The 12,681-nt window shown below is 41.2% G+C and overlaps 1 protein-coding gene across 1 annotated transcript in view; it reads right to left on the bottom strand.

Moving 5' to 3' along the window:
- Window positions 1-12,681, bottom strand: part of CSMD1 (CUB and Sushi multiple domains 1) — a 2,061,182-nt gene that overhangs the window by 53,813 nt on the left and 1,994,688 nt on the right. The window contains exons 52-53 of the mRNA XM_025393463.1: window positions 7,553-7,726; window positions 5,613-5,786 (exon numbers count right to left, since the gene is read on the bottom strand). Of these exons, the coding sequence (XP_025249248.1) occupies window positions 5,613-5,786; window positions 7,553-7,726 (348 nt within the window). The remainder of the gene's footprint in view (window positions 1-5,612; window positions 5,787-7,552; window positions 7,727-12,681) is intronic.

The raw sequence follows: 12,681 nt of genomic DNA, 5'->3' as shown, positions 1-12,681 counted from the left end.
CCATGTCTTGGCTCACTGTAGCCTCAATCTCCCAGGCTCAAGGGATCCTCCCTTCTCAGCCTCCTGACTAGCTGGAACTACAGGCATATACCACCACACCTGGCTAAGTTTTGTATTTTTTGCAGAGACTGGGTTTTACTATGCTGCCCAGGCTGGTCTCAAACTCCTGGGCTCAAGTGATCTGCCTGCCCCAGCCTCCCAAAGTGCTGGAATTAAAAGCATGAGTCACTGTGCCTGGCTGAATTTTATCCCAAGAATAAAATAAACATTGAAAGAAAGGATTGTCCAGTATCAAGTGTTGGAGCTTCATCCAGTACTCGTGAATCTCCAAGCAGATTTTTTTACTCATTAGAAGTGTATATACCCTTTGTATACACTTATGTGAACTTTAACGTGTGTTTTAAAACTAAAAACAATGTAGAGAGGCCACTTCTAGTTAGTGAAGTCCTTTAAATTGGAGACACTTTTCCAAAATTTGAAGCAACAAAAGGGTGTGGACTGCCTGTCTGGGTTTTCTAAATCATCCCCCTTGTTGAAGATAAGGTTATATTTTCCTTCTTCAATGCATTTATTGCCAGTACCCTGTTAACTGCAGCAGAGGGGCTGCTGTCTGTCCCTGTCCAGCACCACCTTCCTGATCCTGTCAGAAATGAGCAGCATCGGGGCAAACCACAGCCCAAGTCTCAGTGTCTCCCAGACGCCAACTGCATATACTTTAAAAATATTTTTTAGGAAGTCAGCTTCCAATTACTTGAAGAGAAGGATCCATCTTTTTTTCATCAAAAGCAAGAATAAAGCGGAATTTTCATTAAAATGAAGGAAGCACTCAAAGGTCTCCTGGGACGTACAGATCCAATTCTCTAGTGTAAAATACAAAGGGAAGCTTTTGGTTTTGTTTTTAATGTTTTAAAAGATGAGTGTGGATAAAGTTTTAGGAGGTGGACTGTGTGCCACAATGAAGACAGCTCCCATCTCAGCCTTTACAGCCTCACGCTGGCCCGGAGTTACTCCCCTGCACTGAAGAAAGCAGACAAGGCTCGTGACGTTATCATCAACGGTGGTTTTGAAAGTAAGGAAACAGGCTGGGTGCAGTGGCTCATGCCTGTAATCTCAGCCCTTTGGGAGGCCTAGGTGGATGGATCACCTGAGGTCAGGAGTTCAAGACCAGCCTGACCAACATGGTGAAACCCCATCTGCACTAAATTAAAAAAAAAAAAAAAAATAGCTGGGCGTGGTGGCATAATCCCAGCTACTTGAGAGCCTGAGGCAGGAGAATCACTTGAACCCTGGAGGTGGAAGGTGCAGTGAGCTGAGATGGTGCCATTGCACTCCAGCCTGGGCAACAGAGGAAACTCCATCTCAAAAGAGAAAGAAAAAAAGAAAGAAGGAAGGAAGGGAGGGAGGGAGGGAGGGAGGGAGGGAAGGGAAGGAAGGAAGGAAGGGAAAGGAAGAGAAAGGAAGAGAAGAGAAAAGAAAAGAAAAAGAACACAGCATCCATACAACAAAAGAAGCAGCCTAAGAAGTTGAGCTCGTGAGTACTGACTGCTGACAGTCATTCTGGGTCATTCTGCTAGGCATAAAATTAAAGGGAACTGATGGATGAGAATTTTCAGAGTAATATTTCTTGTGAAAGTTGGATTCTTTCCCCACACACAGAAGTTTGCATCTGCTGTTGTTGCTCTTGTGGTGAGGACACAGGTGCTGACGTCATGCTGACAACCCAGCCGGGGCCGTGGAAAATTCCCCAAACGAGCACCAGTTCCCCACATGCCGTCGTGCCCACTCACAGGATACCACTGCCATGTTTCACAGAGGAAAATGGATACTTTTTGACTAAAAGACGAAAACTTTTATGAAAAATAACTCATGTGTGGCAAATGTAGAAATTAAAGCCATCAACATTTTATCTTTATATGGAAAGTGGGTACAGCTACACAGAAACACACAGCAAAGTTTTTATAGGGTCAATTAATTAAAAAATCTAATTCAGAAATTATTTATAGACACCTTTATCATTCAATTTTTAATTTTTTTTTACTTTGGGTTAGAAACATAGAAGCCCTTCCTGATAATGTTTCTTTTTAATTATTTAAAACCAATATCTCTTGAATATCCATAGGTTAAAAAAAGAACAGTGAAATGCTATTTAAATCTCAGACTTTATACAGAAATTAACACAAAATGGATCATAGACTTCAAAATATATCAAAGGCAAAGTGATAGAAAAAATAGAGGAACACATCAAGATCTAGGTGTTGGCAGAATTCTTAGACTTGACATCAATACCATGACCCATAAAAAGAAAAGATGATAAATTTAAAACTTCTGCTGCTCGAAGGACCCTGTGAAGAGGAGAAAAGTCAAACGAGAGACTGGGAAGAATTTTGCCAATCATATACCTGACAAACGACTATTACATAGAATAAAGAACTCTTGAAACTCAATCTTAAAAAACAAACAAAAACATCCAAACTACTCCATTAGGACGTGAGCAAAAGGCATGAACAGACATTTCACGGTACAGATGGAGATAATCACCAGACAAGGTACTCTCATCGTTAGCCTTCAGGAAACAGCAAGTGAACACCACAGAAAGCTGTCACCACACATCTATCAAGAAAGCTAAAATAAGACAGAGGGACCGCACCGAATGCTGGAGAGGACGTGGAGAAACTTCATCACCCACACATGGTCGGTAGGGATGACAGACAGTACCGCCATGCTGGAAAAATGCTTGGCAGTTTCTTATAAAACCAAACTTACAAACACCATATGTCCCAGTACCATTTATACTCTTGGGCATTTTTCCTAGAGAAACGAAAACTTATAACCACACAAAATCCTGTTCATAACAGCTCATAGCAGCGTTGTTTGTGACAGTGAAGTCTGGAATCAACCCAGACGTCCTTCAGTGGGTAAATGGTGAAACAAACTGTTACATCTGTACCATGAAATTCTACCCACCGAAAAAAGGGACTGAATTATTGACATAGGCCACAACTTGGATGAATCTCCGGAGAATTATGTTGAATGAAAGGGTCCTTCTCAGAAGGCTGCACACCACCTGATTGCACTCATTTATAGAACATTCTTGAAGGGAGAAGGTCAGGTTAGTGGAGAGCAGGTTAGTGGATGCCAGGAAGTAAGAATGAGGTTGGGATGTGTGGGTATGTTTATAAGGGGAGCAAGGGGGATTCTTGTGACAATGGACGTTCCCTATCTTGACCACATCAATGTCCATATGCTGGTTGTTCTAATGTCCTCTAAGTTTGCAAGATTCTACCACTGGGTGAAAGTAGGTAGAGGATAAAAAGGACCTCTCTGTATTATACCTAATGCCTGCCTGGGAATCTATAATTATCTCCAAATGAAACATATTATTATGAATGTATTTACTCATTCAACAGAGAAAAGGAGGACTTTAATGGGAAAAAAAGAATTGATGACATTTTATCCTAAGAAAAATAACACGCTGAACATATGATGTAATTTACATATTCCATATAAACATGTAATTTAATAATTTACCATCTTAAAACGCAATGTTAACATATTTGAGCTCAAATATTTTTTAAAATGAGAGATTACAAAGGAAATCAGCTTCTTATCAGGATGATGACCCACAAGATCTCCAATGTTAGAATTTCACTGAGATAATGACGTTACTAAGTAAAGAAATGAAGCACGTTGCTAATAGACACACACACGACTGTGAGAAGCTGAGGGCGGAGTGGGGCATGTTTGACTCTGGAAGTATCAGGCCTAGGCAGTAAACTCAGCTCTGCTCCCTATGGAGTCCTGTGGCCTCCACACAGAGTCACTGCTGGCTTTCTTGAGCTTCAGAGCCTATTTTGCTAGGCCCTGTTCCATACTTCCTAAAACACCACTGCACAGTTGCCAGTCATAAGAGTTCAACTGCCAAAAAGGTTGAATTATGCTAGAATGAGAACACAGCAGTGTTTTGCATTTCTTCTTATTCCTTGTGATTGTGAAACTAAAGTGAAAGAGATCATTTCAACCCTAATTCTGCACATCAGATATTTCCCATGTAATAATAATAATAATATTATTATTATTATAATATTATATAATTATTATATAAATATTATATAAATATTATTATTATTATTATTTTTTTTGAGACGGAGTCTCGCTGTGTCCCCCAGGCTGGAGTGCAGTGGCACAATCTTGGCTCACTGCAAGCTCCGCCTCCCGGGTTCCCGCCATTCTCCTGCCTCAGCCTCCCAAGTAGCTGGGACTACAGGTGCTGCCACCACGCCTGGCTAATTTTTTGTATTTTTAGTAGAGACGGGGTTTCACTGTATTAGCCAGGATGGTCTCGATTTCCTGATCTCATGATCCACCCACCTCAGCCTCCCAAAGTGCGGGGATTACAGGCGTGAGCCACCGCGCCCGGCCTCCATGTAATTATTAAAGGAAAAACAAACACAAATATAATGAAAGAAGAAGAAAAGTTGTAGTTCAGGTGAAATCGGTAACCACGTTCCTCTCTTGGTTTTTATTTTTTGAGGGAGACCATGTTTGGATAAAATGAAAGCTCACCCTTGTGCATCTGGGACTGACCAATGTCCCTGGGCTATCTAAGTGGGGTGGTTCCCTCGTCTGGTCAGGGGCTGGGGCTCAGCGGAGGCAGGGACACTGGCTTTACCCCCAACCCTGGTTTCCTTTGCATTTTGCCCTGTGGTCAGTTGAGTGAACTGGGTTTCATTCGTGTGTTGGTCAAATCCCAAACATTCTGATCCTGACAGCACTAGAATTTAGGGGAAAATAGAGCTAGGAGTCTTTGCTCAGCCTCTGAGTTTACACCAAGCCCTCCAAGTTAGACCTGAGCCAGAACTCTGCAGTTGAGTAGCCAACTTTTATACAACCTCTAATCATTTTTTAAATGACTTGGGTTTCCACTCTGCTATCAGCTTATTTGAAGATAGCTCCTGTGGGAGCCCTAAGGTAAGAGAGGTTCTCGTCAGAGAAAGAGACATTGATACGTTCCTGGCTTTAATTTCATCTTACTACCATAAAAAAATACTTGCCCTTCACACTAAAGTACAAGGCACCATCAGTAAGAGAGATGTTTAATGGAAAGTAATTGAAATGAAATCTTAAACATTCTGAGCTCAAACATCTAGAAAGGCAAAAAAGACAGAACAGAATTGTCTTGGAAGCTCAGATTAAGTCCAGGTCTCTGTGACTATGTTTAAAGAAATGAATCAAAAAATAAGTAACTGAAAATTAAAAACAGTAAGAGCTTCGTAAAGACATTCATAAAATTAGAAGCGTAACGGCCCCCCCCAGTGCTAACTATACAGGGTAGAAATAAACGTGTAAATGAATGAATAAAAAGAGGAATGGAAGATGAGTTATCTTTAAAGGAGAGAATTCCAGATTTTCGTGATTGAACATCTGGCCACAGACAGGAGAAAGCCACGGAGAGCTTGGTGCTTACTCTCGGAAATGCTTTCACACCTGAATGGTGAGAGTTTGCAGAACTCTTTACGCATTGCCCTGGATTCATGGAGACAGCCTCTTTGGTGTTACTGGGCAGCCTACAACACTCCCAGAGCAAAGGGCTCATTCCTGGATGCTTTTCCTACCTCGACACGTGGGCAGAGGGCTACTCCACTGGCCGTTGCTCCGACACTGGGCTCGAGACGCGCCCTGCAGCAAATAGCCCGTGTTACAGGTGAAATTCACGACGTCATTCAGGTTGAACTCGCTGCCATTAGTGAATCCGTGGGCAGGGTTTCCAGGGTGACCACATGTGATGGCTGTAGAGAGACAGGTCAACGCCATTGTTAAATATCGAACAGGTCATCACCTTCACTTGGGATCATTTACTAAGAAACATGCAGGCATGCTAACTGCATGGACTGAAGGTTTTCCACTAATCAGGCAGTTTACAGATGGCATTTATATTCGGAAGGGAATATTGGGAGCTAGAACCACAGGCTGACCCTATAGGCTTTTAATATAATTGTGGAAAATAACAAACACCTGCCAAATGCACTTTCTTCATCATCATAATTATTACTTCTCTCTTGAATCATGACAGAATACCAAATGCTTTAAAAATGAAGCAGTGAAAAACAAGAGATGCTAAAAATTCTTGTATTAATCATGAGTTTTGAATATTTTCTCCATACACACCAGCTGAGTTTGCGAAGCCCTCCTTTTGAGACAGTATGGGGATTTGTTTGATACTTTACATTGTCCATGTATAAATTATTGCAATATCAATTTACACATCGTGAAATTAGCAAAATAACTAAGCACACTCAGGTCCTATTTTGTTGAGAATCTCTGTCGTATGATCCTTTGAAATGCAGGGAACTGTCATTATGTCATGACCCAGATAACAGCAAGACAGATCAGGGAGAGATATCCATCATTTGCCCTTTCAAAAGAAACACATTACAGTCATAAAACTGGTATTTTCTTCCCCATTTATCTTGTCAACAATGTTTTTTCCTCTAAGTAAAGCTTTAACCCTTGAACTTTGTACATTTTCACAGCACTGTTACATATAATCCTTGTCACTGTTTTATTAACATTTCTTTTGTCTAATTCAAAGGAAAATACACAATATTTTAGAAAAACAATTGGTTTAGGGGAAATTGGACAATAAAGTGAGAGTATATTACTCTAAAAATAGTCAATATTTATCTCTGAAGTTATGTAGTTCAACGTTGATCATTCATTACATGTAATTTTACGTCTTTCTTTTTTTTTTTTTTTGTTTGGAAAACACAGTCTTGCTCTGTTGCCCAGGCTGGGGGGCAGCGGCGCGATCTCTGCTCACTGCAACCTCCATCTCCAGGGTTTAAGCAGTTCTCCTGCCTCAGCCCCTCCTAGTAGCTGAGATTACAGGTGCTGCCACTATGCCAGGCTAATTTTTATATTTTTAGTACAAATGGGGTTTTGCCATATTGGCCAGGGTGGTGGTCTTGAACTGCTGACCTCAGGTGATCCACCCGCCTTGGCCTCCCAAAGTGCTGGGATTACAGTCGTGAGCCACTGTGCCTGGCCAGTTTTACCTCTTTCAAGTAAAAGAAAGAATGCTTACAAAACTCCCTATATTCTTGACGAAACAATGACAAAAATACACGTAACATGGATGAGGCAGGGAGTGGCACTGTTTCTAAGACTGCAAAGCTGCCCAGCAGACCCCAGACCCTGCACCTCCACCCTCCTACAATCAGCTTTTCTCTCCACCCAGTTTATCCTGTGATAATATCAGGGAGGAGGAATCCATGACACTACTTAGCCAGGGATCCATTGAAAATGAATTAATAAGCAAATTAAATGTGGAGTCAGGAAAAGGAGTTTGAAGGAACGAAAATGGGAAGGAGATCCAAAGAAAGGAAAGCGTGCACATGACAGCTCTCCCGTTCTCTTTCTTTGTACAGGCAAAACCGAAAGTTTGCTGCTCTGTTTCACAGTGAAGATTAAACAGGTGTGTATTGTGACCTAATAACCAAAGACACTGTGGCAAAAGGAAGCATCTGATGAATTCATCCACAAAGAGTGCACTTACGGACACAGACAGGCGTTTGTCCAGACCACTTATGGTCTTGCAGGCATATCCTCACGGAAGTTCCCACGAGCCGGAAACCAGGATTGCACTGGTAAACCACAGTGTCTCTGTAACTGAAACCATCTCCACTAATGTGACCATTCACAATTGGGTCTGGGGAACCGCAGTGGCCAGCTAAAAGCATAAAACCAATTTTAAAATTTAGAGTGTTTGTCATTTATAAAAGTAGTACCTTCATAACTTACTTTTATTATCAAGTCAATAACAGTATTAAAGGCATAACTTATTGAAATCTTTCTCTTCACATATATATGCATACTTCTAAATAGTTTTTCTTCTTTTTATCATTTTTTTTCAGAAATCGTAGATAAAATAAGTAATATTTCTAATATGAAATGGTTTGTATTTTCCTAGTTGTAATTTTCCCATCTATTCATTTCACTTATTTTGCTTACCTGTATTCTGTTATTTACCTTGTTATACTATTTTCAAATCAAAGCAAAAAGTAAAGAAGGAATTCTTGGAATTAGCATGAACAGGGCTTCTTAACGTATTTATTATGGGTAGTTAGGAGATTGGTGAGGAGGGCTTCTAATCTGACACACTAGAAAATCAAAAATCAAATTACCTGTGAAATTCCAAGTGGAAAGAAAGGGATCAGAGAATAAGTTCAACTTGAATTACGAAAATCTGAGTTACGAGTGAGCCAATGTCTGGGTAAAAATGGCCCAGAATCAGTTGAAAAGAGAAGTGTAGAGTTTGAGGGACAGATGTGCTGAAGTTAGTGTGGGCTTGGGAAAACAGGAGCATGCACAGCTGACGATTCAAACTAACAGGTGGCAGGGCTTATCCAGGAGCACAGTGAAAGAACAGGAAGAAGGGCAAGATCGGGGCAGGCGTCTTTACTTAAGGGGAGACAGAATGTCCATGTAGACAGTAAAACAATTGACAAACATGGCATTGAAAGAGCTTTAGTAGCAGAGCTTCCACATGGAGAAGGATCCTCTGACATTATTCCACTCCCTCCCACCTTTTTTTTTTTTTTTTTGAGACAGGGTCTTGCTTTGTCACCCAGGCTGGAATGCAGTGGCATCATCACGGCTCACTGCAGCCTCAAACTCTTGGGTTCAAGTCATCCTTTGGCTTGAGCCTCCTGAGGAGTTGGGACTACAGGTACGTGCCACCATACCCGAGTAGTTTATTATTATTATTATCAGCAGTACTAGTAGTAGTAGTAGTAGTAGTAGTAGTAGTAGCAGTAGTAGTAGAGACGGGGTCTTATTATGTTGTTTAGGCTGGTCTTCAATCCCTGAGCTTAAGCAATCCTCCTGCCTCAGCCTCCCAAAGGGCTGACATGACAGGTGTGAACCACCACAACTAACCATTTTATTACCTTCTCTTCCGTCTCCTTCTGCCTCTTTACTGCTCTCACTTTTCCTTCTTTCCTCCAACTTCTTCTGTTCTCTCTCTCCCTTCCTCACATATATGGAAAGGGTATTCTTATTAAATCAACAAAATACAAAGGCTTAAGGGTAACTTACATGAACGGGACCTGTTACACCTGGGGTTTGGATTCGCAAGAAGAGGAAAACATTCGCTGTGAGTTCCTAAATAATCATCTTTGTCACTGTCCTATAGTTGCATCAACATTTATTTTGCTTAATTCACAGGAAAATAAAGAATAAATCAGACAAACAATTGGTTTAAGAGGAATTTTGCAATAAAGTGAGAGTACACCTATTCTCAAAGTAATAGTCAATATTTATCTTTGAAGTTATAGAAAGGAACTTATCATAGGGAAACAGCTACAGAAGCCTGGGGTCCATGCAGAATATCAGGGTGGAGATTTTCCCTGCCCACTTATTTCCCCAACAGGGAACACAGCCAATGATGCTCCACACAAGTTCCTGCACACCCAGATTTCAGAAATTGCAAAATTGTTGTCATACTCCTTTGGGATTAAGTATACCCTTCTAGGGAAATTTAAAATCATAATCTGTATTTCTGCTTAAGATAAAGTTTAGAAACATTGTGTTCTCCTATTTTGGAGAACAAATTTATTATTAGCAAGGTAACATTGCAGAGGAAAGAGAGAGAAGAGAATCTGATCTCTGCCTCAACTCGTAGGAGAGATTAGATCACAAAAAGCCAGGCTAGATTTGGCTAATTTTAGTGCATTGGCAGGTATTCCAGTCAATCGGATCGATAAGTCAGTTCTGGGGATCTGTCCCAATCACTCCCACACATGAGACTTGATACAAGCAGAAAAGGTGGATGAGGGTGAATGTTGTCCATATTTTGAAGAGAGACCCCCTGAAGCCGCAAGTGTTACCAAAGGCACAGAGGACATTGGCTCTGAAGGTTCCCCCTTTCCAGACACTGTCCTTTGCATAACATGCTCTGTCGTGCATGGGGGAGATGGAGTCATCATTCCAATCCTAGAGACAGGGAGACGAGGACTGGTGAGAGCCAGAGGAGCCCATCAGCCCAGCACAAGAGATCCCAGCCATTTCTGAGGTGAGGCATAGAATAGCCAGTTTCTAGAAACACACAATAAAATGACACCAACAATTCCTTTGGGGATTACTTCTGAAGCCTGGAACTACTCCAAGAGGAGGGGACTTGGGACCAAAGGTAACAGCGATGTGAAGAGGGGTGCATTTTAATAGAGCCCGTCTCATTTTAGATAATCTGTTCAGGCCTCATTCTTGACTTAGAGAAACATGACTCCTTTGAAGCCTTACTATTTTTCTAAACTGAGTTTTCATAAGTACACATAGTTTGAAGTTGCAGTCTTCTTTGGGAACCTGGCAAACAAGTACTTGTAATGGTCAAGGAAGCACCTGTGTACTCTAGAAATCAGGCAGGAAGCCTGACAGCCAGGATTGTAAATAAAGATTCCCAACAGCAACTCCTCTCTGACACATTGTCATTTCAGTTCTCTGAGGAATTGGCACCAAATGCCTAAAGAAAACAGAGGATGTCCTTCAAAAACATTGCATTTTACCTCCTTGCCTGATGAAAAAAAAAGTTACGTATCAGCAGGATTGCCTAGTATCTAAGCTGCTAATATGGAACAATTATTTCTTCAATGAGGCTTCCTATTTTGAAACAAGGAGATAGCAATCTGGTTTTCACTTATTTTCACTGCCCAGCCATCAGTTAATTCTGTTTTAAAACATTCAAAATCTTAGACCAATTGTAGGTTATTACAACTAGAGGATAACCACACAATTTCACTCACAGAATACTGTTTAACCCAAATCTCAATGATATCGTGTCAATATGTTGAGGAAGGGAAAATTGCATTAGGAGGAATTTGAACTTAATGAATTTTGAGCTCTATTTTAAATTTAAGATTCTATTAGTCTATGATAGTATTATTCTATATGCTTTGTATGTGAGTTACTTTTTATTTTAATATCCTTAATGTAGTCTTGGTTTTCAGTCATCTACACAAAACCTAGAAAGCCTCTCTCTCTTTCATCAGAATGAAATGTAATATGTTCATGCTTCTCTGCAGTGTCTCTAACACATTAGTCACTCACTGAGTACTTGTTTAAATGAATAGAAATAGAATAACCTCACCACTGGGCAGTCTCGCTCTGTTGCCCAGGTTGGAGTGCAGTGACATGATCTTGGCTCACTGCAAGCTCCACCTCCTGGGTTCATGCCATTCTCCTGCCTTAGCCTCCCAAGTAGCTGGGACTGCAGGTGCCCACCACCATGCCCAGCAGCTAATTTTTGTGTTTTTAGTAGAGACGGGGTTTCACCTTGTTAGCCAGGATGGTCTCGATCTCCTGATCTCGTGATCTTGGCCTCCCAAAGTGCTGGGATTACAGGCATGAGCCACTGGGATTACAGGCATGAGCCCGTAATCATGATTACAGGCATGAGCCTGGCCAAATTCATATGATTTTTAATCCAACGTATATAGATAGATAATGTAAATATATCCTCATGGAATTGCTGCATTTTCTTTTAGCTCAAGCATGAATTAACAATTCAATTACTACCACACTTTACGAATTTTACATTTTAATTCTTCATTTTCTCCATGCTGAGGACAGGTATGACTGTGGACGGGGTAATTCACCAACTGCTTAAAACTGTTGAGAGAACCAGTGACAAAACCAAGAATGCAATGGTCTGCTCCGGTGACTCCATTTTCCGCACTATACTACAAAACATGTCATTGGAATAAGAATACTGTGGCCAGGCGCAGTGGCTCACACCTGTAATCCCAGCACTTTGAGGGGCTGAGGTAGGTGAATCACCTGAGGTCAGGAGTTCAAGACCAGCCTGGCCAACATAGTGAAAGCCCATCTCTACTAAAAATACAAAAATTAGCCAATCGAGGTGGCACATGCCTGTAGTCCCAGCTGCTTGGGAGGCTGAGGCAGAGGAATTGCTTGAACCTGGGAGGCGGAAGTTGCAGTGAGCTGAGATTGTACCACTGCATTCCAGCCTGGATGACAGAGCAAGACTGTCTCAAAAAATAATAAAAACAATAATAATAATAATACCATGAAACCTCAGAACCACTGAGGTGTTATATGTATGGACTCTGCAGTACACTGGGTGGGTCCTAGGAATCTCGACGTCTTTCCTGCGTTACAAAGAGTTTCCGTACCCTAAGCTTTGAAAATCACTAGTTTTTCAGTCTACTCTATTCTGTGTCTGACGAAAGTTTTGTTACTGTTTGTATTTATAAACTGCTATTATATTTTGGTTAAAATGTCTCAAATAGAAAAAAGGTGAGTTTTTTTTTTAACAATCTTTCTCTAAAATTGGATTTGAAAGAAATAAAATCTACCAAACGTTTGAACAAAGCACAGAGACTGGTAGCAAGATGGATGGAATACTGAGTCCATTTTCATAGCAAAGAAATAGAGTATGTCGCAAGCAAAATGTCAGGAAGAAGGCTCCAGAAGGAGGAAAGGCCTAGTTTCTTTTTTTTTTTTCTTTTTTTTTTTTTTTTGAGACGGAGTCTCGCTCTGTCGCCCAGGCTGGAGTGCAGTGGCCGGATCTCAGCTCACTGCAAGCTCCGCCTCCCGGGTTTACGCCATTCTCCGGCCTCAGCCTCCCGAGTAGCTGGGACTACAGGCGCCCGCCATCTCGCCCGGCTA

This window comes from Theropithecus gelada, chromosome 8, assembly GCF_003255815.1.
Source record: "Theropithecus gelada isolate Dixy chromosome 8, Tgel_1.0, whole genome shotgun sequence".
Classification (NCBI taxonomy): domain Eukaryota; kingdom Metazoa; phylum Chordata; class Mammalia; order Primates; family Cercopithecidae; genus Theropithecus; species Theropithecus gelada.
The sequence above is the reverse complement of the archived record's forward strand: the minus strand, read 5'-3'. Positions and strand labels throughout refer to the sequence as shown.